Below are 25,796 nucleotides of genomic sequence, written 5' to 3' on the forward strand. Positions count from 1 at the left end.
ATTGTGATATCACTTTGAAAACAAAGGTTTTTTTTAGAACGTTAACAACTTACACAATATGGATGGGGTGTACCAAAATGTAATAACATGGGCAACTACACAATGGTGTTGTATAGTTGGTAGAACTTCTCGCCCACCTCTCACCAGAGGTGGAAAGAGTACTGAAATGTTCTACTCAAGTACTTAAGTAAAAGTAAAATTGCAAATTTTAAAAATGACCTTAAGTACACAAAAAACCTACTCAATGACAGTAACGTGAGTAAATGTAATTCATTACTTTTCACCTCTGCCTTTCACTTAGGTAATAGTGTTTCTCTCTGCGCTGACCTGTAGGCCCGACGTGTGTGGCTTTGTTAGGCCAGTGGCAACAGATCGTATCATACCACATGTAAATGAAATAAAATATACAATATAAGTCCAATAAAATAAAGAAAATCTCACTCGCTAACATACATAACAGTAGCGTACAAACAGCACACAGGTCCTTGTTGTGCTTACGGACAGGACAGGCAGCATCATCCGTGATGGTAGGTCAGATGAATAATTTAGCTGTGTTGGCCCAGCTGTAAGGAGCGGAGGTGCATTTGGAGGGCCTCCTCTCTCCCTGAGCCCAGCACTCACCATCCCATAGTCCATCAATACACCATTAATATTGCAGCACCGCCTGACACGGCACTGCCTTTTTGTGCATAAACCCGCCGTTACGTGGAGAGGAGAGGAGAGGAGAGGAGAGGAGAGAGGAGGAGAGAGAGAGGCACAAAAGAAAATAGTCGTGAGTCAGTCTCCTCCCCTTCTCCCCCTTGAGGGCTAACTGGGATTATATAACTTGAAAATGTACACACACGTGTCACCTTTGGTCTCTCCATAGGCTCACACTATAATGACTCCGAACCGTACCTTAAATACAATTTATATATATATATATATATATATATATATATATATATATATATATATATATATATATATATATATATATATATATATATATATAAATACATTAATTACCATTGGAAAAAACAGGCCTTTGTTATATTATTTGTCATGTTTATCACTGAGAGAAGACGACAATCCAAGCACTGCGGTGCTGTTCACGCTGTACGACTAAAACACACAACATCAGCGTGTTTCCCCCCCTTGATACTTAAATATTTGCATTGAGTTTGGGATTAATTCCTCTCGCCAGACACTGAAATCTGGCTCGTGGACAGATGCAGGTATTTGTAGTTGCAGCAGTGGACTCTCAAAGGTAAATCTGAAAAACATCTGTCGAGGTAGCTTTACCTTTTTCACTCACTGTGCACTGGTTCTCTGTGTGTGTGTGTGTGTCGTCTCCTCCCTGCTGACACATGTGTCAGTCCAGGCTGTATTTTTGATGTGCTACTGCTGTCTGGTGGTCCACACAGAACACAAACCTTTATGTCATCTCCTGCCCACCTCTCTCTCTGTCTCTCTCTCTCTCTGTCTCTCTCCATGCAGCATGTATCCTCTCTCTCCTTCTCCTTTATCCACACATCCTCCTTTACCTTTATCCTAATGGATTTTATCACCTGAGGTCTTACTTTCCCAAACTTAACAACAGGGCCCTCCTTCTGAGGAAATGTGTCAAAACTACAACACAGCACATTATTCTCCAACACAATAGCTCCCCCTGTCGACCATGATACAATACAACATCACAAAAGTGCTCAGGTTAGATGTGGAAACAACTCTACCTGGAAGAAAGAGGGATATACAATATCTAGAGGAACACTTTTATTTATGTTTTTCTTTAAGGTGTTTGTTAAAGGTACTGCATCTTGATTAATAAATATCAAATTAATCAAAATTCTAACATTATTATCTCTGTTATTGATGGAATTGAGTTTACCTTCTGTTTTATGTTAGTTTTTTTAATAAGTATAGTATATAATGATGATAAAGTATATAGGTTTAAAAGCTTAGGGAAATGTAAGTTCTTTTTTATGCTATATGCTATTTTAGTATATAGAATAGAATAGAATAGAAATAGCTATGATATAGAGATATACAGCATGATATAGAGATAGCTATATCATGTATCGTGATAACGTATATATTATAGTGCATAATATGCTTAGAGCTATGGTTCACAAACCTTTATTATGGGGACCCACTTTTTAAACATGACAAACTATTGTGACCCAATTCACAAAATAAAATGTGAAAAAGAACAGATTTGTGCTAAAATATTGCTTCTGTCATCTTTGGCTGTTTCCACATTCTCTTACACCTGTTATTATGTTTGAATTACTCATCCAGACTATTTCAAGAGATATACTGTATGTTTTAAGAAATCAGCCAAATTTGTTACAATGTAATAAATCTTAATACAAAGCAGATTGCTAATTTATTCAGCTGCCCTAAGTAGATCACCCACAACCCATCTGTGGGTCTGACCCAGTTTCTGGGAATGACTGGCTACAAGAGTTTGTCATTTCAGGTGATTCAAACATGGACACAACAAAAAAATATGCTGGCGGCGTTTTATGTGGTGTTTTGTCGAGAATTATAAGAAGTATTTCACTGAAAAACAAATCTGTATATAAATGTAAATCATGATCATTCTGTGCCTTTCTTTCCTGCAGCCATTCATGTCCCCACGGTATCCAGGTGGCCCAAGGCCCGCCCTTCGAATGCCAAATCAGCCTCCTGGGAGCATCCCCGGGTCACAGCCCCTCCTGCCAAACAGCCTGGACCCCACCAGGGCTCAAGGTAATGTCCAAATACTTTATGTGTTGTATCAGAAAAGCTACACATTCTGCTTATTTTCCTACTGAGTCCTCTCTGTGTCTCACCACAGGACATCCTAACATGGGAGGTCCAATGAGAATGAATCCTCCCAGAGGCATGGGAGGCATGGGTCCACAGGTACGAACCAGTGACATCATACAGAATATAACACAAATGGCTGCATGAATAATAAGTCACGACAATGGATGTTGTCCTTCAGTCTTAGAAGCCCGTTTCATTCCCGCTCTGCAGCTCCCACACACAGATTTGGTGCTTGGACTGTCAGTTTATGAACAAACCCGTCATTTAGAGCCACCATAAAACTAACTGCGTGCACATTATCCCTGTCCTCTGCTGATAGACTAAAGTCTAAAGTTTGCCTTTTAAAACTTTGATCATTTAATGACAGAGGCTAAATATGAATAAATAAGAGACCACTGTCACAATAACTCCTGACTAAATGTCATTCCTATTCCTGATTACATGTTAAAGAGTACAAAACTCCAGTCAGACCTTATAATGTTCCTTATAGTCTACATAATCTGAATAAAATCATAAAACTCTGCATTCTTGATCTGTGGAGATTAGCACAATAGTCAAGGTCAAGAATAGAGACAAAAACAACCTAAATCTAAAAACAATAAGACCTCTTAGCCAGTTTTTACATTTCATTCTCATCACCATTTGCTGCATATTCTTGCCAAACCTTTCCCCGCAAACGCAGCGAACATGAAGACGATTTCCCATGATCCCACACTGCTGCATGACGTCATCAAATGCGGTCTTTTGTCATTGTTTTGGTTGAGGGACCCCTACTGGCAAAAGTATCAATTCATGAAGATAACTGTCTAAATTAAACCAATTATCCTGCTGTCAACATATTTGAATGAAGTTCATTTGCATTCATACGAGAAGAATCCTGACGTAGTGTTGTAGTAGTGTCAAATTCAAATATTGATCTTTAGCGCCAGCATATGATGATGAAAGTATTTTACAATGAAAGTCTTGCTATTTCATCCCGTCCCTAACCCTGACCAAAAAGGTGTACACTGTTTGTTTCCTGTTATGAAATAATTTATATTTTGTCGATGTGATTCAGTGTAATAGATTAAAAGAACACGTCCCCTTTGAAGAACCGTTACCATCACCAGCTGCTTTATTCTGCACCCAGCCACCTCCCGCTCTAGCCTCACCTCGTACAAAGACACACACGCGCTCTCTGTGCCCCTCAGCCACTCTCGGTGCCACACTGGCACGGTGACTTTGGCAGTTAGTGCACCGGCAGCTGGTGTGGCATCTGCTCGACAAGTGTAATCGTCTGCTGAACAAAACTCTTCCTCCGAGTGGAGCTGCTCTCTGGCCTGCCCCCCTGCTATCTGTCTCTGTGACTTAGTCACACACACACACACACACACGTCCAAGTACAGGCATGTCGTGGCAGCCAGACCTGCCTGCTGGGCAGCCATGAAAACATACAGATTAGAGCATGGACACACAGAAACACACAAGTCATAGACACACACACACACACACACACACAGCTGTCCACTTTTACACACACAGTCCACTCCAGCCAGCCCACACACAGCTCATACAAGCACATAATTAAACACTAGTTAGTGGGAGACATGATCGTCCTTCATTAAGATTCAAGCCTTTTAAACGGAGCAGGTGTGAGACGCCATGTTCACTCTGTGTGTGTGTGTGTGTGTGTTTATCTCTTTGTGCAGAACTACGGCGGAGGAATGAGGCCTCCTCCAAACTCCATGGGTCCAGGGATGCCTGGCATGAACATGTAAGCAGACTGAAAAACTTACAAGTATTACTTCCACTGATAGGACTCATTTATGCAAATAATCGGATTAGTTTAATATGATAAATCTTAGTGTGGGTATAATATATACATATATACATGTCTATATATACATATATAGACACGTATATATATACATATATGTGTATATGTATGTATATATATACATATACATACATATACATATATATATATATATATATATATATACATATATGAAATCATTTTTGGATCAAATTGTTACCTTTATTTTAATAAAATACCAATATAGTGATATTAAACACAGATGTTAAGAAATCACATTCCGATAATGAACTTGTTCAAAACTGGCCACAGACATTCACTGATGAGCTACAACAGAAACACTAGTAACCAGTTTCTTTAAAGTTTGGCTGATTGTCAATTTAAAATACATCACAGCACATTTCTGTGTAGTTTCTCATTCATCCAATTCATAAAAGACATTAAGTCAGGAGCAATTGGGACAGGAAATAAATGTTTTGTTCTCATCATCGTTTAAATCTCTGGACTCTTAAACTATACAACAGAATTCGTGGGACTTTTCTGTGAATCTCCCACAAATTGGGTGCTGTGTCGCACTTAGCCCTTTAACACCAGGCGTATCGCAGACGACACGTTGGCACAAGCGCACTTTGCATGACATTAAGTACACAGCGGTTTGTGCTATCGCTTTCTGAAAACTGAGAAGTTGTACGTCAGAGCCAACATGTGGATGTTACGGTAATTTCACTCATGCTGTTGCAGGAAGCCGGCAAATCAGCGTCTTTGTCACCGGAGAGGAGAGAGTTGGAAAAACACCTGCACAAATGTTTACAGTTCTTGGAAATTGAGACAAAGACTTAAAAGGGAAATAGAAAATTTTGTAATTTAACGTGCAAAATCTGATGCTCTTCATTATAAATTGGTAATACACCATTTTAACATGCAGTAAATTGTAAATAACTGCGATATTGAAAGTTATTCTGGAAAAAATGGGCAAAAGCACTTACTCACTGATCATTTCCTGGCCCTTTTATGGTTAAAATAAGCAAAAAAGTCCAGACAAACATTTTGAGAGCTTTGCCATATTTGAGGAGATGACGCATGTACAGTAAGTGCCTTGTTCCTCATTGTTCTCTGTGTTTGTGTTTGCAGGGGTCCTGGTGGAAGAGGTCCATGGCCAAACCCTAACTCAAATTCAGTGAGTCACGTTCCCTCACACCTGTATGACTGAATGTGTTTCCAATGACCACGTCTCATGTTGTGCTTCATATCTTGTGTCTCCTCCGTCCATAGATAGCGTATTCGTCTTCATCTCCAGGCAACTATGTGGTAAGTGTCCCGTCATGGACTCGTGTTGGACTGTGGCTCATAAATACCTGTCAGTGCAGCGATATCTAACAGGCTCGCTAATGTCCAGATGCACTCAACACTCGTTTCTCTCACTTCTTCACCCCCTCAGGGTCCTCCAGGGGGAGGCGGCCCGCCAGGAACTCCCATCATGCCTAGCCCCGGAGGTGAGTTATACACTTCATGTTTCCCTTCTGATCTCTTCTTCTATCCAGTGTTCACTGAAGTCTCAGAAACATCAAACCTGTTTCTCTGTCAGAGACGTGTGTCTCTCTCTGGGAGACACACGGCAGAAATAGTCCTTTTGTAAGAATGAAACATTGAAAGTGGTAGAACATTGCACAATTTTAAAGTCAAAGTATGACATAAAATTTGGATTTTGATTTTTTGGCCATTGTTTGCCACTTAAGAGACGTTGTGCAAAACATTCTGAGCTGTGCTTTCTCATGACAGTTGTGCAAAAGGGAAGCAAAGACATGTCAGTGTGTGATCCAGCTCAGCTTTGACCCATCAGTCTTGTATCTCTGTGGAGGATTAGCAGTCAAAACAAAACACTGTGGGCAGATATCCTGTCGACGTCCTCCTTCTGTGGGCCTGTGGCGAGGTTCTTTTTTGTGCCCACTATTTATTATTGATATATGTACCTCTATTGTGAGTCGTTGCCAGGGCAACCTTTTTGCACTGAATGCTCCTGCTCACACGTACACTGGGAGAGGAGGGAAAACATATTTCCACTGCAGTTGCCAAGCCTGCACACACACACACACACACACACACGTTAGCACAGCTATCCTTATAAAGACTCTTCACTGATTTCTATTCATTTGGACAGCCTAAACAACAGGGTATCCCGAACCTTAATCACAACCAGTTAATGCCTAACCCTAACCTGAACCAGTTCCTCACAAACAAGGTTTTGCTTCATTAGTCCCCATGAGGACAGAAAAGGTCCTATAGAGGTAACAAATACAAGTATATACACACTTTCCACTTATCAGTATTGCCCCCCAATCCAGTCACGACATAACAAGATATATTCAGTGAGTCTCACAGGCATGATCTCGACACCTTCCTGTCTTTCAAGTTGTTGTCCTTTCTTTTTTCTTTTTTCTTTCCCTCACATCTTTCTGCCCACGTTCTTCAGATCAAGGACAACTCATCCTCCTGGACATTTTCAGGGCAGACACAATAAAGTGCACTGGCTGTTGCTAAGTTGCCATTTAATCATGTGGTCTAATCTATGTATGAGCACTGGGGTCCCTTTTGTTCTAAACTCCAGAAAGAATTGTTTGTGACAGGTGCACAACATACAGCACAATTATTATATTTTCTGGCTTGTGGCTGAATGAAAAATAAACAAAAGGCCAAAATTAAACTGCAACAAGGTCAAATTCAGTGACAGACAGTGTCACTCCAGTCGCCTCAGTGTCACTGTGGCCATTTTTACTCATTAATTACAGTTCTTCACCAATCAAGAACAGGCAGCATATTTCTGTCAGACTCGGAGGAAGAACTTGCCTGACTGCTCCTTTTAAACAGCCAACTATCTTCTTCATCTTCTTCTTCTTCTTCATAGATTCAACAAACTCAAGTGAAAACATCTACACAATGATGAACCCCATTGGCCCTGGTGGAAATAGACCGAATGTAGGTCAAATTGCCGTGCACATGTTTGATTTCCAATGAATGGCTTCGGTGTTCATGATATCATTTTATTTCTGTTATATTCCTCTAGTTTCCAATGGGACCAGGTCCTGACGGGCCAATGGGTGGAATGGGAGCGATGGAGCAGCATCATATGAACGGGTCTCTAGGTGAGCAGCTTAACATCATGTTCACTGTGAACAAGGTGTTTACAGCAAGTACTTCATTTGAGCTCCCCGACTCAATGTTACACCTATGAAGAATAGATGTTAAACTCTGCCCCCCTATGGCTGGTACAGGAAGTGTTTTTTGTTCCACTCAGTATTGATCAAAACCTAAAACCAGATTAGTGGGGCAGTGAGTCGGGCAATTAATCCTTTAAATGGGTGAGACGTGATGAGTGAAGCCAGTGAAGTTGCTGCTCATCTGTATCTGAAACAAATGGCTTAATTACAGGCTGTTAACTGTGAGAGTGATTTTGGATTTCAATGAACTCTTACTTTATAATCATTCAGCTGTCTCTTTTCCTTAATAATCACAGGCTCTGGTGACATGGATGGGTTGCCAAAGGTAAGACTCACTCACTGTCTGTCCGTCTGTCTGTCTGTATGACTCCTGTATTTTTACTGGCCTTTTTTTATGTTGTAGAATTCTCCCAACAACATGGGGGGCATGAACAATCCCCCCGGCACCCCGCGAGATGACGGCGAGATGGCAGGCAACTTTTTAAACCCATTCCAAAGTGAAAGTGTGAGTTTCGGTGCACTTTTTAAGCTGGGAACAAATAAGACTCAAACAAAGACCATATCTGTGACAAAGCTTAGACTCACATATACTGTAGTGTTAAGTCATTTATTTATGCACATGTTCTGGTAACAAACTGCACATTCAGGTTATAGTATAGTATAGTATAGCATAGTAATATATAGTATAGTATAGTATAATAATATCAGAAATGGTAGTTTGCATTTCTCCTCTCGGTTCAAACCTGTATAGCAGAGCAGAGAGGCTGTGGTTTCCTTAAGACTCGACACATTTTAAGCCATATTTCTTTTATGTCATTTGGTGCCACTGGTCAATTAGTATGTAAAAAGCCACACTTCCAAATTAAATAAGCACTAGTCGGATGCGAAATAAGGAATGATTCTCACAGCTTTGTTACCTGGAGATAATCAAAAGAAATGGTGGCACCTTCAACAGATGTGCACACATTCTTCTTTCAAAACCAAAGAATTTCGGCATAAAAGAAGTCTTTCTCTTTATGGAATGGTCTTTAGACTAGTCTAGGAGACTGGCTTTACATACTGGTCTAGGATGATGTCTTTTGTGCTGACGTGATCCTGAAAGCAGCTACTGTAGTTTCCTCATCAGTCCTGTTGTACTGAGCACTGTGTTCCCAGCTCTACCAGTATCTCCTCCTGAAACACAGCATGCACTGCACAAAAGCATGGAAGAGAGCCACATAATATGCTTTCTCTGATGCATGGAGAGATTGTCATATAGTGATTAATGTGAGATTGACATTCTGCTCCTGTATTTTCACTGTCACCTGAAATTCCCTAACATTTTCTTCTTGGGCCGGACTCTCTGCTCTGCTTGCTGCCGATGTACTGACATAGACAGTGTTGGTGTTTCGTGTAATGTTAGATGGAGAAGGCTGGTGAACTGGACATGGCATTTAGTTTATTTCATTGTATTGCTTTCATCTTGAACTGGGTAGTCTGAGCAGTTTTATATAGTTATGGCTTATCTTTTCTCCCCTCCTTCTGTTTTTCTCTCTTTACAGTATTCACCCAACATGACGATGAGTGTGTGATTTTTTTTTTATTTTATATTTTTATTTTATTTCTTTTCATCTCCCCTTATCCCATTCTCCCTCTCCCAACCCACCCCGGTGCGTCTTGCATTACCCTCTATCCTCCATCCCACATTCTCCCCCCCACCTCCTTGCGGATGGTGTGCTGTGCCGCACAGCCCCTGAGGATACCCATGGAAAGCAGGACTCCCCTCAAGGCCCCTCATCCCAACGCCTGTAAAATGGGTGTAAGAGCATGAAACGGCCTCCAAGCAACACGAAGAGGCTCCGCTCCGGTCCTCCTCGCCTGCCAGGCCCTGACAGGGGCCCTCGGACAGTGACAGCTCAACCTGTCTCCCAAATTCAAAGTCTGCCCCTGTGGGTGACATCTCAGCCCAATCAAGATGTCCTTCTGCATCAAGCGCTCCATCACATCATGGTGAGGGCAAGTTGACTGATGAGGGGGAAGGGCATCAACCTTCTTTCTAAAGCTCCTGTGGCAGGAATTCTATATGTATATGTATATTAACATATATACATATATATATATATATATATACGTATATATGTAAACAATCATATGAACTGATGATGTTATGTTAGGGCAAGTATGGTTTTCATTAAATATTTGTATTTGTTTTATGTTGCTGATGATGATATAATGTTATCATTTTCATAATTGATATTATTCAACTATTGTAGTTATGATTTTCTGTAAAGGGCACATTTTATCGCAGCAGCGGCGTCAACAGAGACAGAATGAGCACACGCTCAAGACAATGCACAATGATTTTCTGTTTACATGACTTTAGGTTGTCTGTCGTTTGTTTGTGTTACAGCCTCATTTCACGCACCCCTCGTAGCTCGCGTCTTTGCCCTCTACGTGTTTTTGTAGCACCATTTCAGGTTCTGGACAGATTTGTGTCCTCTCTGGATTTGGTCTTGTTCGTACAACATACTTACAGCAGCTTGTAATGGGATTGTTTTGTTGTTTTTATCATCATTTACAACATTGTCTGTAGATTTGGAAAATGTGTTTCCTTCCCCTTCATCACGTTGTTTGGTTTCAGCTTTGTTGTGGACTCCTCATGTGGCACTGTTCTCCTCCTAGCCTGGTCTGTCCTCTGTGTCTCCTATATTTTTTGAACTTTAGAAGACTGTGGGACATCCAATACACTTGTGAAGTTGATCCTTTATGATACACTCTCTCAACCCAGGCCAGTCAGGTTAACTAACTGTGTTCTTGGAATTCCCATTGACCAGCTCCCACAGCAAGTCCCTTATGTGTGGGATTAAGGATCCAGGGTATTGAACGGCTGTAGTAGCACTGATGATGGAGCATTGTGGTGTACCTCGGGGTTAACAAACCATGCAGCCACATCAGTGTAAAGACAAGGAACAGATACTTTCAGAATGGATTTCTGTTTTTGTGGATTGTTTTCATTTTTAAATGTATTTAACAGAGGAAAAGAATAATAATCAAAGCCCATGAAATCTACTCAGCATATTACACTATTTAATTTGATTTCTTGTCTGTATGTTATGTACTCTTGTCCTGATTAACTCACAGTTTCATAGAGGTAAACTGTTCTTAATGGCGTCACATTGCAGCACATGTGTCATGTTCAAACCAACAATAACAACCATTGTAGCCTCTATGGGTGATTGTGATGTATGTCACAAATCCCTGACTGGAACATCTCCAGGATTCAGCTGTCAATGGCCTGGGAAGTCAACGTAGTGACATACAACTCCCTTTGTTCCTTTAATCCCATCCTACACACCCCAAAACCTCTCTCCTATTCTCTTTAATTTCCTTTTTTTTGTGTGTGTAAATACTGTATAATGCATTTTGATATCATTGACATGTTTTGATATGTCAGTCACTACCAATGAATACAGCTGAAAGTAAATTATAAATAAAATTGACCATGTTTTTCATAGAGAGAGGATGTGCTGACTATGTGGCTCACGTTGCAAAATTTCTGTGAAAATGTATAGATCACAGTGACACAATAAATGCAGACTGTATGCTCGAGACTTGTTTGGTGGGGAGGATAGGACAGAGAGAGGACAGGACACAGAGAGAAGCAAATGAGCTGTGGCGTCCTCACTCTGCCCTTGTTCTCCATATGCTTCCGTTTAATGCGACTATTGGCTGTGAATAATCTGTGTCTGATTTGTTTTTCTAAAGGGCATCTTCTCACAAAAAACATGTGACCTCATATTGCAGTTTTTAATATGAAGGATTTTTATCAATTTAAGAACTTTTAAACAGGGAAAAAAAATACTTAAGAGAACTTCATATTAAATTAAGATGAAATGAAAAAGTAATACTTATGGGGGAGGGGAAACTGTGTCATTTGCTATTTGCTCCTGTGACATCTTTGTATAGATTGAAGCTCTCTCACTGATCCTCTCTCAGTCCTCTGTGTATATCGATTGTTGACCATCTCTGTACTTCTATTGTGATGTATAATACTGTACCATTAGGAAGATTTGCTGGTGGGGTGGTTATGTTGAGTCGGGTGGGTTGGGGGATTCAAGGGAAGGGTATATAAATGATTCTCATGTACCGTTCATGGTCCTTTCTGATGACACGGCAGTATTCAATATGAAGCAGTCTGTCTCTTAGGTTTGCTTTGTATTTTCATGGTAGGATAGTCCAGAATCTTGTCTTAGGGACTTAGGTGTCTTGTGTAGTTAATAAAGATGTTCTTTGTATGTTTCTTTATATTGTAAAGTTTCTTTAGACTGAAAGAAAACCAGATAATTTGCTTATCTAAAAAGAAACAATGCATCAATAATAAATGTCATTTGATTTTTTCTCTTTGTTTTCCTGAGTTCTCATTTAGCTTTCAACATTATCTAATGCAGTGCACAAGGATAAGTTGTGTAAGACATCACTTAAATAAAGGTTATTTCTGGAAATGTTAAAAACCTTTAGCAATTAGGGATAGGTAAAATTAATGTTCAAATATTATTATTGTTGTTGTTATTATTACTAGGGATGCAAGACATTATCGGCAAAATATTGGCTTTAAAATTTATTATTGGATATATATCAGCAACTGTCGATATGACTAATGACTAGTGACAAGACATTGTTTTACATTGATTTATTTTGCTCAATGAAGTAAGTTTATATCTATATGTACTGCAACATTAGTAGGCAAATAGTATGTCAATTTCACTATAGAAAAGACTAAGAGACCGCAGAGAAAAACGTATATACAGTATATTGGTATTGTTTCGGTTATCAGCCCAAGCACTCATGTATAGGCATGTCAGATATAAACAAATAGTCTAATATTGAGCATCCCTAATTATCACTATATGTCATCAGTTGCAACACTTAATCTTGTAATAGTGTATTAACACCGGCGCCAGTTAAGTTCAGCTCAGTTCGGTACACTTTTTTTGGCCAGACTGTAGGTCCAAATAGTTAAGACTGAACTATATAAACTTGATGCTGTTCTTAATATTGTATTATATGTAAGATATTCAACTTCAGTTTGAAAATGGTTACTGCAATCCAAAATTGTTAGAATGAGCATCAGGAGGCATCATGTGGCAGATAATGATGGCAGTCAGGGGGAAGAAGGGAAAGATTGATTTACATTCGGACAATACAACATAACATACAATCACAACGGTATCAAAACAACCACAAGGAAAGACTCACTGACAGAGTCTTTCAAAATACAGAAGAGAAGATTGATTAAAAACACTCCAGAAGGCTGGGTTTTCATCATTTTTACATTCATTACTATAGGATATTTCTTGTGAAACGTTTACAAAAGTCATAGCAAACCATTCCTGGCTGAACTGCACGTTTTCCTGATTTCTGATGAGTTACAATTGCCGTAACTCATCATCAAAAATCTCACAGCCACCACTAATGTATAAACATAGAAATATGAAAGGTAAAATGATGGAAAGATGAAGGGACAATTAATTATGTCATACAGGTTGTTTTTTTTTAATGATTAAGGGGAGGTGGAGGGCAGCATGACATGACACCTTTTATTGTACACCCCGCTGGACATTATTGTTATTAATAATTGAAAAGGAAGAAGACAAAGGGCAAAACACGCATACAAAAGTCAAGCAAACAAGAAATTAACTGGAGAGTCCACTGAATCTGTGGACTCTTTTCTGACTAGGTCACAAAGTCTTAGTCCTGTCAGGGTTTTGGTACATCTTATTTTTTTCAACGTTTTAAACTAAAACTGTAGCGTAAAATAGTATTAATCTAAAAGAAAAGGTCAGAAAGAGGTCTATCACCTCAAGGTTAACAGGAAGCAGCTTGCTGTGTCGAGAGACTGCCACGAAGTCAGTTTGACGTTGACATAAGCCAAACGTAACACCTCATATTAGTCTTGTGTCCTTCAACCAGAAGCGAACTTCATCACTGTAAACTGGATGGTAGATGGAGTAGATTTGCACGGGACCAAAATCAACCTCTGTGTTAGTATAACTCGTGTTTGAAGGTAATCTAGTTTGTTTTCTTTCATTAGAACAGTTAATGACATGCAGCCGTTGTCAGTTGGAATGTATAACAACACAGCCACTGCGTAATTATCAGCATTAGCTGGCGAGATACCAAGCTAATGCTAGTTTGTTATTGTCAAGTCTGTTAGCAGGAGCCTGTTAGCCACTTGGAGAGAAACTTCCAGAAACGCGTGGTGAGCTTGTGTTTGTGTTAATAACGACTCGGGAGACAATGTCAGCTTTTGCTCTGCTGATTAGTATATAAACACTTACAGTCAAACACTGACTGAAGGAGCAATAATTGTTGTCATGCTGTAAATATGGAGGCTGGGGCATGGTAAGGCTATCTCTCGCTGTCCGATACCTCAAGCAATAAGACGACACATTTTTATATTCTTTTAAGTTTGTATTTCAGTATGAATTGTCATTTGTTGTGGCTATGATCATATTTTTATTTGCATGAACGAGGGCGCAAGGTTTGAAATGTCTGTCCTCATGAATTGAATGATTGTTTTACGGCAGTTGGTTTCTGTAATGTTTTATCATTTCTTTCCTTGTTTTCATCACTTGTCAGTTTAATATCAGCCAAGTTTTATTTAGACTTCTTTGTTGTTTTACTGAAGATAATGCGATATTATGGATATCACCTGCCTTTAAATACCACCCAAATGTTCCTTTTTTTATTTTATTTTTTTAAGATAGACATGTAAACATGCTTTATTTATCCTAAAGACTGGAAATTCTCTTTGTAAATTACTAACCCTTTATTCCTATCCCTAATGGCATACAGTCAATGAATCAAACCTGATTTAAATTGTATTATACGATGTTATTGTTTTATTTATTTATTTATTTAGATTAATCAAATCAGTGTTTGGTGCATAAAATGTTGATTGTTATTTCCCAAAACTCGACGTTCTTAGAGGTCCTGTGTTACCACACACTAAAATGATTCTGTTTTAATGATTTCTTTGTTATATGGAAAAACAAAACCAGAAATATTTACATTTAAGAAGCTGAAAAATCTACTTCTAATAAGTTTGAAATATTAAAAAACACCTCAACCTATTAATCAATTATCAAAAATAATCGTCAATTCATTTAATCATCGATTAATAATCGATTAGTTGTTGCAGCCCTATATGGGATGATGGCAGATTTTGTTTGCAGATGCTGTGTTAACTGCAGCAATAATGTTTGTTTCCGTTCTTTCTCACAGTTTGTCACAGCGAGTGACAAAGAGGAGACCATGAATGACAGCATGCTATCTAAGAAGAAGGATGAACAAACCTCATTGCTGGACAGCTGGGAGGACGTTGGATCTTTAGAAGACTTAGACGATGATTCTGCTGTCGCTATTGACTCTGTAAAAAGCAGTGCAGACTCAGACCCAGATCCTGTAGGTCAAGTCGAGGAATGGTTGGATGTTTTAGGTATGTTTTTAAAGCACCCAACATACAGCACAATTTATGCAAATGGAAGGGAAGTACTTGGTATTAATACCTCAATTTCATAATTTTTCAGTAAATTTGTTTTATATCATCCCATTTTAAGACAGGTTACATCCTCACTACATTTCAACTTTGTAAACAGTGTTGTCAAACAAAAATCATCATTCCAGCTAATTTCCAGATTTTCAGAGAGTACAACTGATGAGAGATTACAATGGTAAAAAGTCAGAGCAAGGAAACCAACCGCAACGTAAAACTGATTGTAATTGTTAACATAGCTTTTTGTTCAGAGCTGAAAATTGAATAGTGACCTATAGGCTGTATGAGCAAATTTTGAGCCAGTGGGCCCCTGGGCACCGACCTGAAAAGGGGCTCTATGAAGACATCACACAATAACCAATGTTATTTGGCTTCCGGGCCTGATTAAAATATTGAGATGAATAATGAAGTATCAATGATATTGGTGTTAGAAAAGCGCTATAAAAATACGATGTATTATTATTATTATTATAATAGTGCAGAGGCTTGGGCTTCAGGGCCTCCTGAGTCCTTGGGCCCTTGGTCAGTAATCTATATTTGCCTATAAGAACCACTCAGGTAGCAAGTGCGAGTATCTGCAATCAACATTAACAAAGATCTTCATCACTGATCAGACTAGAATGCTACAAAAAAGCAGAATTTTTGTGTTTGTAAATGAAAACAGATTGGTGTGGATATAGCCACAATATCACAGCACTGAAGACCCAACTCCCTTTAGAGAAGTAACACATATTCTTGTCTGAACCATTATAGGGATGTACAACAATCACTTGATAGAAATTAGAGCTGGATTAGTTATCTGATTTAGATTATTATCATAATCTGTCCTCAGGTAATGACCAACTAAAGAAAAAAGTCTTGGAGGCAGGGCAAGGGCGAGAGAGTCGGCCACAGAAAGGACAGAATGTCGTGATTAATCTTAAAACCTGCCAGAAGGATGGGACACTGATAGAGCAGCAAACAAATGTTGCGTTCACTTTGGGAGACGGTGATATCATCCAGGTAAAAAAAAAAGCAAAACCAAACCTAAAAAGTTTAATATTTCTCTTAAAACTTTATGTTGATTATAGAAGTCATGCATGTACTGGTTTCTTACTGTAGTGAGATTAATCCTCTTTCAGGCTCTGGATCTCACAGTGCAACTCATGGAAATGGGAGAGAAGGCTTTCATCCAGACAAATGCAAAATATGCATATGGCATCCATGGCAGGTAGGCAGTTTGTCTTAAAGTACATTTTAAGGCTTTATTTTTAACTATACCTTTATTGACTTTTAACCAGTCAATTATTAATTAATTAATTTGCCTTCTTGAAATGAGGAAACACACATATAGCTTTACGTGCTTTGTTGTTTGCGTTTGGGAATCATAACTTATTTCCTGAACTCATTGGTTTGAACATGTTTTCTCCCCTTTGCCAGTCATGATCCTGAGGTCCCCCCCAATACTGACTTGTCCCTAGAAGTTGAACTGCTGGAAGCCACTGATGCTCAGGACCTGGAGCTGCTGCCTCCCATTGAAAAGATAGCACTTGCCAATCTGAAGAGAGAAAGGGGAAACATTCACTATCAGCGTGGAGACTATGCTTTTGCTGTGAACTCTTATAGCATTGCGCTGCAGATAACAGAGTCTAGTTCCAAAGGTAAGACAAAGGTCTGGAGATCAAGAGTCACTGAAAGGTTCTATTAGTTCTATTGTTAAATACATAGCATATCTAATAGTGTCAGATTATATAACTAATATTCAAACTTTCCTAATTATGATTCGATAGAAAGTGTAATCATTAATTTGTCTCTGTTTTTTTAATGTTATTTTTTTCTGAACGCTTCTGCTGCAGTTGACATTAGTCCCGAGGAGGAGAATGAGCTAATGGATGTGAAAGTAAAGTGCTTAAACAACATGGCCGCTTGTCAGCTGAAACTGGACCACCATGATGCAGCCCTTAAATCTTGCGTCTCAGTTTTAGCCCACCAGCCAGAGAATGTAAAAGCCCTTTTCCGCATGGGCAAGGTGCACATTCACTTTCTCTCATAAATGGTTTCACTCTTAGAAATATAAATTGTTCTTTTCGCTGATTTACCTTTACTGAATATGCTTTTTCTCAAGGTATTAGCCCTCCAAGGTGAATACACTGAAGCCATTCAAAGTTTGAGGAGGGCACTGAGGTTGGAAGCAAAAAACAAGGTACACTGAGCACAGTTTTGGCAAAAATTAGTATTGACAGTGTAAGTTCTTTATTTTGACCAATAGATGGTGCTATAGGTTAAAATGTCTCCTTGTAGTGGAAGGTCAGCTGGACTCCTGATTCAGCATTTCACAGGATCTGTTTTCATGCTGTTGCTTTAAATAGACTTTGCACTTCAACTCTGCCATATCTTAATCTTAGCTATTCCTTCTGTTCTGATTATAGACTTTGTAAAATGCAGTTATTTTGCAGAATGTGACACAGCTCAGTGTGTGGGCTACTTGGATCATATGTAAGCTGCTGCAGCAGCTTGGTACATGCCTAGTATTTAATCCTAGAATCCCCCACGTCAGTCCTACACCAATCTGTCAAACCACTCATAGCTTGTCATCCAACACATGTTGCAGAAAAATGTAATGTAGTATTGCATTTTATAATCGTCCATCTTTGCTGGAATGTTGAATGAAGGAACTTGTGTATAGTTAAGAATATTTGGTATATCTCAGGTGCAATTTCATACCTGTTCAAACCTGTAAATTATATTGTGAAGAATGATAGTTTTTGAATTGTTGACCAGCCCTAGCAAATTTATCCTGAACCATGTTTAAACTAAATCTCCTCTGACATGCTAGAGCATCATAATGGAAAAGATTGATTTGTTAAATGTCCCCTTATCTCGCTCGCTCTCTCACTCAATCTCTTTCTGTGTCACACACAGACACATTGACAACCTACTGTATCTGTCAACAGCATAAATTAGTCTTTGCAAACAGAAGTTACGTATGTGTTTATTTGTATTTCTAAAGCCAGGTGTGTACTGACGCACTCATAGCTGTCCACTTGTGCTCCAGTGACTCTGAACAGGAAGTGTGTTGGCAGTTGTGTCAACACATATCCAATTTGCTGTAAGATTTGTTGTTCTGAAGTTAAAATGTACTCACATTTTAGGGCTGTAATAATGAAAAGACTCCCTAAATAACCCTGTGTTCTGACAGCAAGTACAGTGGGTGTACCTTAGTGACAATACAAGAGCTCTCCCATTATAATCAAAGAGGCGGTCTCTAACATGCGCAGGAATCATAGATTGACATGATGACATCCTAACTCTGTCTTCACCAATCACTGAGAGACGTGCTGTTTCCGTTTTTACACTGGTGTCAGCTTTTCACACCCTCTGTCTTCAACTTGGATGAATTGAGGAGATTTATTATATCTGTAGTTTATTTTCTTTTTGACATGGTGTACAGAGTTGACATTGTAGATACCCACAGTCTTCCTCAGCACTGTACGTGGACCCACAGATGCTGTTAGGACAATGTATTATGTTCTGTAACCTACTTAACTCTTGTCTCAGGGACAAGTCAGTGTTGTCATGTTTGTTGCAATATATTTCGTAATATTGGTACCAACTTGCCATGACTGCCCTTCCCTTACTCTGAGCAGAAAGTAGGAATGAATGAATCCTCTGCTTGTTGCTTTGAACAGACATTCACACTGACTCATTTTTTATTTAAATTTTTTTAAATGACTCGATTTATACTCTATGCAGTGGTGCTCAATCTGTCTTCCTGAGACACATTGCGAAAGCATAAACATCTCACACGTCTCTCATGGCAGTGGTTTACTTAGTCATTCAGGTTTTTGAGCTGTGAAGTGACTCAGATCTGAGAAAATGCTGGAACAATAATCCAGGAATGATTGTCTGGACATGTCGGCTAAATGGCTGGCTAATTCTGTGATGCAGGTCTGGGATTTCTTGTAAGAGAACAAACGCAAACATGTTTTTTTCCAGTAGTTATTTCTGTCAGTGTCTAAATATAACTTCATTCATCAACTTCAGCCATCTTCATTGTAGAAAAATTGAAAGCTTTGTCTTTTTTTCTCAGGCAACCAAGGCCACTCCATCCTGACATATTTCCTTTTGAGAAGGAAATCACTTCTGTGTGTTGTTGTTGTTGTTATACAGTAGCAGAATGTTATTTCCTTCATCCTAGGATAATGTGGTTGGTAGAGTGGATAAAGTTTATGTATTAACCCTGCTATTTGTCTTGTCTCTCTTGTTTAGACTATCCACGCAGAGCTCTCCAAGCTTGTGAAAAAGCACTCTGACCAGAGAGGAGCCGAGCAGGCCATGTATAAGAAGATGCTGGGTAACCCCACGAGTAGCACCAGCAGCACACGCAAAGATCCAGAAAAATCCTCATGGGTGAGACACTTATTTGATGAGAAAACACATGTGAAGTGTGTTTAGAATACACTTTGAATCTTTAGCTGTTATCCGATGATACTTGTTTTCTTTATATTTCCTGCTGGGTGAAAATAATGTAATGTAATATAAATGTATATGTGTGTGTGACAAAGAGAATTGAGTGCATGCACGCTTGGTTTGAATGTGGTGGTGATGCAACTGTAAATGATAACAAATAGTCAACTGGAAATGCTTTAATGTCTGACTGACAAAAGGCTTTTTTCACTGTCATTACTCAACCTGCTTAACATTCACTTCTCCTTTGTCTCTTTATCTCTCTAGACTATCAGCTGGAAGTGGCTGTTCGGTGCCACGGCAATAGCCATCGGCGGCGTAGCATTTTCTGTTTACATAGCTGCTAGAAACTGAACCAAGCCTGTAGTGAAAGCCTGACCCCTGCTAAGTGAGAGCCTGAACTCAGAAGCACAACTGGCAGTGACTTCTTACCGTTGGTGAAATGGGGGTAGAAATGCCAGTAGGGTCAGTCGCCTATTCACTGTCACCCTCATTTCTCTACTATGTTTGAGAAGTTTATGTAACAAATTTCAAAACATCAATATTTGCATATGGGAAATGTTATTCCAATCTCATGAATGTGAATGCATATGTGTCATGTTTCCAGACCAGTTTATGTTGCTGCTGTTGTTTCTGTCTTTACCAGTTGATGTTGAAAATTGAAGGAGGATTGAAAATGAAGAATGGATTATCCTAGATTCATGTATAAGATATTTATGAAATGTTAACACAAATTCATTGCGATATGGTCCTTCAAGTTGTAGTTAAATTAACAAAACCTCAGAGAGTATCATGGGACCGCACCATCAGAATCATTTAAAAACTGTTGGCTGATAAATATAAATTAATATTGCACTGGTTTGCAACATAATGCTCTTATACTCATGTGTACAAGCATCAGCTCTACGTCCAGCATTCCAAAATAACTTGTTTTATGTCAACAGAGGTGCAGTTGCCTTTTAAAACAAGAATATTCCTGGTTTTTCATAGTGATGTGTCTGGGAAGAATGCTGAGGGATAGTTTATTTTTTGACACAACAATTGTTGATAAAGAAGACCAAATGCTAATGAATCACCCTTCAAGTATAATGTTGGTTTGTTAAATGTCACAATATTTCCTCTTTGCTTTTTTTATGTTAGATCAAATGTGACAAATGCTTTTTTAGTCTAGTTGTCAATCTGAGACAAAACTGTAAATGACAAATGAAGTGATCCTGGCATTCCCTGTATTTGTTAATTTTATATTTATTACAACAATAAAATTTAGTCTATCAACATTTGCCTTGTTGTATCATGTTATGTGTTCAGTTCTGGAATGGTTTTACAATTGTATTCTCTGTTGTTAAACTGACCTTGCAGGTCTAAAATGGATTGATGTCCATTGGTAATGTCTGAAGCACACTTCGTCCATTATAATTACAGGTTCATAGGTTTTGTTGGGTTTCTCCAATCTTTAGAAATCAGGGCAGCCTATGGCTGATATGTTTGACCATTTTGTATGATAAAATAGTTTAATAATAACAAATGATACACAACATTGGTTACCTTAAACATTTATTGTACAGTCATTATTTGTCTCCCCCCAATCCCCATATTATTGACTGCACACTTAAAAAAAATAAATAAACCTATGAATGACGATTAAAAATCAGAGCATTTAGCAGCTGTTGTAAAGTTTCTGAAAACAATAATCTGTAAATTTAAAGACTTAATAATCAGCAGCTGAGTAACTATATAATAATCAGTCGATGGCGATTTTTTTTACTTTTCTGTTTTATTCATTCAAGAGTCGTACATTCCCGAGTTTTCTGGATATTCCCTCGCTGGTTTTCTTCCCCCAGACACTGACGTATGGTTGACGTAATGAGATGACCTGTCGTTTCCCTCTTCCTACGCATCATCTCTGATGTGCAGTACTCATTTGTAGATGCAGTGAGAAATCTTTTCAATCATTAGTAACCATATAACATATAATTATGGAATATAAATTGACTAAGGGGTTGTCAGCGACTTAGTTTTTTTTTTAATTGGTGAAAGTCAATGATTTTCACAACAGTGAAATGTTTTTTTTTATTTATGTATTATTATGTACTTAAGTGTGTATGGAGGATTATGGGGCCACGTGTGAAACATATTTTGGAATTCTGCCTTTACTCTTAGAATTGTGAGAAGAACCAAGATTAAAGTCACAATTGGGACTTCACTCTCAGAATATTGACTTCGCAGATTCGGTATTGTATATATGTATATATATATATATGTGTGTTAAAAATATTATGGCCTTACTTATTATTATCATTTTTTGTTATAGTTTTGTTGTTGTTATTTCATTTTTTATTTTTTATTTTTCCCCAAAAAATGTTCACATTTGGTCCTAATCCTTTTCCGTTATGCAGGGCGTCATTGCTGCTCGGTTACTTCATCATCAGTGAGCGGTCATTGAATATTCATTGAAAAGCGAAGGGAGTTCTCAGTTTACAACAGTGTGCGTCCGTGCGCGTGGTGGGAACGGTAGCAAGATGGCGGCGCTGAAGGAGGAGCAGTGCTACGGACTGTCCTGTGGAAGAGTGAGCAACGGCAGCAATGTCTCCGTCTTTCACGTTAAACTCACTGACAGCTCACTGAGAGCGTTTGAAGGCTATCGGAGCAGCAAGGTAAACGGCTCCTTTTCTGTATTACGGCGTCTTGGTTAGAATTTAAAGAGAAGGGTCCGGGCGGCTGTGTGACAGGCAGAGTGAGGTCAGTCCCTCCTGCTGCTGCTGCTGCTGCTGCTGCTGCTGCGGCGGCGGCTGCCTTCATGATTCAGCCACAGTAGGCTGCTCACCGCTGTCTAGTTTGGCTTGATTAAGTGTCCAGTCAAGCGGCCATAAGCTCTCGCCTGGCCCGGTGACTTGTTGGATTGTTGGGTCGCTGTTACAGCAGTTTGTAGCTACACCCAGACTCGCTTTACACCGACCACTGAACACGACTCTTGTCATTTAACAAGCTCGGTGCCATTGGATACTGAGCCCCACCACTTACTTAATTATATTATGTTATTTTGTTTAAGTCCCTACAGCCATTTAAACTCGGTGTTGTTCATTCTGGGAATGTCCAGGTCGTTTGTGATAATTGTAAATGGGAATTGAAAACTTGATGATTCCAGAAAGTTTAAAGCTGTCAAAAGCTTTAGCTAGCTGGAGTAGCAGTACACATTATAACAGACTTCTTTTGATATCTGAGCCTTGTCTATTACCTAAACATAATCACACCCACACAGCTATTTTTGTTAGTACACTGCGTAGACTTTATGCATTTGGATAGCTTAACCAAAGCCTTACTCTTATCCTTAGCCCTAAACAGCAAGCAAGTGTAACTCTAAACTTATCCAAACGACAACTGACATATTTACCCTAACACCAAGTAAAATCACATGAATGGGGTTCTGCTTCATAGAACCAAGTGTTTGGTCCCCAAAACGACCTAAAAGGTAACAAAAACACGTGCCTCTATAATTGTGAGGACACTCGTAGACATAAAACATACCCTAACCCCTTAATCATCTCAGCAAAATGACTATCCTTACCATAATAACCCTTTTAACCCAACCTACCTAAATCAAATTCTACCCTTAATCCTAAAACCAAGTTGTAATTCTCAAAAGCCCCTTGAAATTGTGAAGACTGGCAAAAATGTGCTCACAATGAAGGTTTTGTACCAAAATCTGACCTCACAACCTGACACACACACCAAGTCTAGAAAAGGGTTTCCTTGGCTAAGTATCTAAAGTGAATAATTTGGAAAAGTACCCAGTATTATTCATCTAAAAGACGAACATCTCCTTTCCCAACCCACTCACTGCCACCAAAGGCTCATGTTCACCTCCCAGCTTTATAAGGTGATTTAACAGCACATTTACTTGTGAGTAGAAAAGTAAAACTCATGCTCTGATCTGTATATTGGCTGTGCTGTTGGTGCTGTCTGTCTGCCTGGCCTCTTGTGTGGAGAACTGTAGTCTGATGATGGCCATCTAACATTTCAGCTTCTATAAATATTTGACAGGGGAAAACCTGGCAGGCCAAGAGGAAAGGACCTTATCTCCAGCTTCTGTGGCTGTGTACAGCACAACTGCAGCTATAAACCAGAACAATAAAACTGTGATGGATAATTGGGGAACTAGTTGTTGTAGGAAGAGTGTTAATTTGATGCGTGACAAATCAAAATAAATTGTCAATATAGGGCAATCACTCAACTCTTAAAGATAGTGTCATTCTACATACGGTGATTATGTTGGCAATAATTTAATACCGGAATATTTTCAGAGGGCCTCTGCGCTTTAGAGAATGAAATATGAACAGATATTACAATTGGTGAATTCTGGGCTTGTGAATGATAAAAATGTTTATATGTTTCTTTTACTAAGCTTGCAACTACCTTCAACTAGCACTGTTGATGACGTAGCAGAGCTTTGGACCCATAAATCTGTTTTCACACTTGATTTCACACAGATTTGTACCAATGTCTGCATTTATAGTGTATGTAACTCAGCATAGGATATTCTCTCTCATATTAAGCAAAGAGGAAAGTAAATGTATGCCACCAACATCTGTCTGTGAGGAGTTGATATTGGAACCAGGGCCTCCTTTTGAAGGGTCAAATGCTGCCTAACCTTGTGTAATATTGTTTTACTGGTACATTGTCATGATAAATTACTACCTTATGCAACTTTATATCCAATGAATAAGAAAAAAAATGATGATACTTTATTATATTAGTTTTTTTATTTGAGCTCTTTGTGCAGATTAATGGTCATTTATTCTGTTTTTATCTATTTAAAAGGGAAAAACAAGCTGCAACCATGGTAACGGTTGCGTATCACAGAAACGGTAACACAAACTCAGTACGTCTTAGATTAGCTGTATCGGGCTTGTGTTGGGATCGGACAGAAAAACCAAATGCCTGTGTGTTCAGGGTTTGGCTTAGAGATTCACAGATACACGGTGGAGGCATCAGGTTAAACACTTCTTATTGACTTTGAACTGGATGGTGTCACGCATTGCTGGGCTGCATTGTGTTTCCATTGTGGCAGTTTGCCAATCAAATCATGTTTATGTCTTAAGCGTAAACGGCACACTTCCTCGAGCTCTTGGACAACCGGGTGTTTTTTGCCAGGCAAAGGCTGACAGACATTACCATCGCTATCCTGTTAGCAACATTAGCAGCTCTTGCTATAAAGTCTGCAATGGTAATGCTCTGCTAACCTCTGATTGCCAACTCCAACACCAGGCACCAGGCCTGCCACCTCTGTGTAGCGTTAAAGTGATGCATACTTGTTCCCCATTACTACTTTCTCTGGTTGGGGATGCATTCAAACTGAAAAGTGAGGGCCTTGCAGTTTCAAACATTGGGGACTGAAGTAGCAAGTTTTTTAAAGCATGTTAATATGTGCCATTATATAATGTTATCTCAGGGGTTTTGATTTCCGTTTGCTTAGCGCATAACATTTGACCTGCCATTGAAATTCAAACTTTAAAAAAAGAATTAAGAATACTGCATGTTTGGCATAGAAGCAAGTGCTTATTTCATAGTGAGTTTCCAAAAGCAGTAGATTTATTCAGACGTGCTGTATTATTTTGGGTGTGTTGCACCTTACTTTGTACCATTGTTCAGATGACATTTTGGGGTAGCGAGCAGGATCTGTGGTCAGTGGGATATCTGTTCTCAAATGTGGTGTTTTGAACTGGTTTGGCTATTGTTAACTGAAATCACTGAAACACTGTTGTGCCTCAGTAACATTAATGACACATTAAACTAACCATGTGGCATTGGTCTCATTTATATTTTAATGTGACAAAAATGTAAGGAAAAGTCAAATATTTCTCAATCTATTAATTGGAAACTAATTACATTTGGATAGAGATAATTGGAGTAAATCTAGACTAAGACGGGCCACATTTCTTTCAAACACAGATTGACAAAAGATATCTCAAAAAATCTAGTGAGATACTAGTATTAGTGTTTTTCTCTTTTCACA

General features: G+C 38.9%; 3 protein-coding genes across 6 annotated transcripts in view; all 3 read left to right on the forward strand.

Annotated features, from left to right (window-relative positions):
* ssbp4 (single stranded DNA binding protein 4) overlaps window positions 1-12,179 on the forward strand; it is a 91,653-nt gene extending 79,474 nt beyond the window's left edge. Inside the window, exons 7-17 of one of the 2 annotated variants that reach the window (XM_044043991.1) lie at window positions 2,607-2,733; window positions 2,822-2,889; window positions 4,482-4,546; window positions 5,720-5,765; window positions 5,861-5,896; window positions 6,027-6,081; window positions 7,491-7,561; window positions 7,650-7,728; window positions 8,100-8,128; window positions 8,207-8,308; window positions 9,533-12,179. In XM_044043991.1, coding sequence (XP_043899926.1) covers window positions 2,607-2,733; window positions 2,822-2,889; window positions 4,482-4,546; window positions 5,720-5,765; window positions 5,861-5,896; window positions 6,027-6,081; window positions 7,491-7,561; window positions 7,650-7,728; window positions 8,100-8,128; window positions 8,207-8,308; window positions 9,533-9,613 — 759 coding nt within the window. In that variant the 3' untranslated portion in view covers window positions 9,614-12,179. Of the gene's footprint in view, window positions 1-2,606; window positions 2,734-2,821; window positions 2,890-4,481; window positions 4,547-5,719; window positions 5,766-5,860; window positions 5,897-6,026; window positions 6,082-7,490; window positions 7,562-7,649; window positions 7,729-8,099; window positions 8,129-8,206; window positions 8,309-9,344 lie in introns of both variants that reach the window. The other variant, XM_044043992.1, reaches the window with a different exon arrangement.
* A 1,560-nt stretch (window positions 12,180-13,739) lies between these two features.
* fkbp8 (FKBP prolyl isomerase 8) lies at window positions 13,740-21,060 on the forward strand. 3 transcript variants are annotated; one of them, XM_044044857.1, is made up of 10 exons: window positions 13,740-13,846; window positions 13,989-14,041; window positions 15,067-15,280; window positions 16,170-16,339; window positions 16,459-16,547; window positions 16,757-16,977; window positions 17,173-17,345; window positions 17,442-17,519; window positions 19,586-19,726; window positions 20,051-21,060. In XM_044044857.1, exons 3-10 carry the CDS (start codon window positions 15,097-15,099, stop codon window positions 20,135-20,137), a joined length of 1,143 nt encoding a protein of 380 aa, XP_043900792.1. In that variant the 5' UTR covers window positions 13,740-13,846; window positions 13,989-14,041; window positions 15,067-15,096; the 3' UTR covers window positions 20,138-21,060. The 3 variants fall into 3 exon arrangements, with proteins under 3 accessions (XP_043900792.1, XP_043900791.1, XP_043900790.1); XM_044044856.1 differs by lacking the exon at window positions 13,989-14,041; XM_044044855.1 differs by lacking the exons at window positions 13,740-13,846; window positions 13,989-14,041 and adding an exon at window positions 14,076-14,184.
* A 1,194-nt stretch (window positions 21,061-22,254) lies between these two features.
* Window positions 22,255-25,796, forward strand: part of ell (elongation factor RNA polymerase II) — a 34,677-nt gene continuing 31,135 nt past the window's right edge. The window contains exon 1 of the mRNA XM_044044582.1: window positions 22,255-22,437. Coding sequence (XP_043900517.1) covers window positions 22,303-22,437 — 135 coding nt within the window. The 5' untranslated portion in view covers window positions 22,255-22,302. The remainder of the gene's footprint in view (window positions 22,438-25,796) is intronic.

Source organism: Solea senegalensis, linkage group LG14 (assembly GCF_019176455.1).
Source record: "Solea senegalensis isolate Sse05_10M linkage group LG14, IFAPA_SoseM_1, whole genome shotgun sequence".
Lineage (NCBI taxonomy): Eukaryota > Metazoa > Chordata > Actinopteri > Pleuronectiformes > Soleidae > Solea > Solea senegalensis.

Coding starts and splice junctions, on each gene's coding strand:
- fkbp8 (XM_044044855.1), top strand. Junction 17,346..17,441: donor CCCTTTTCCGCATGGGCAAG/GTGCACATTCAC, acceptor CTTTTTCTCAAG/GTATTAGCCCTCCAAGGTGA. Junction 17,520..19,585: donor GGTTGGAAGCAAAAAACAAG/GTACACTGAGCA, acceptor TCTCTTGTTTAG/ACTATCCACGCAGAGCTCTC.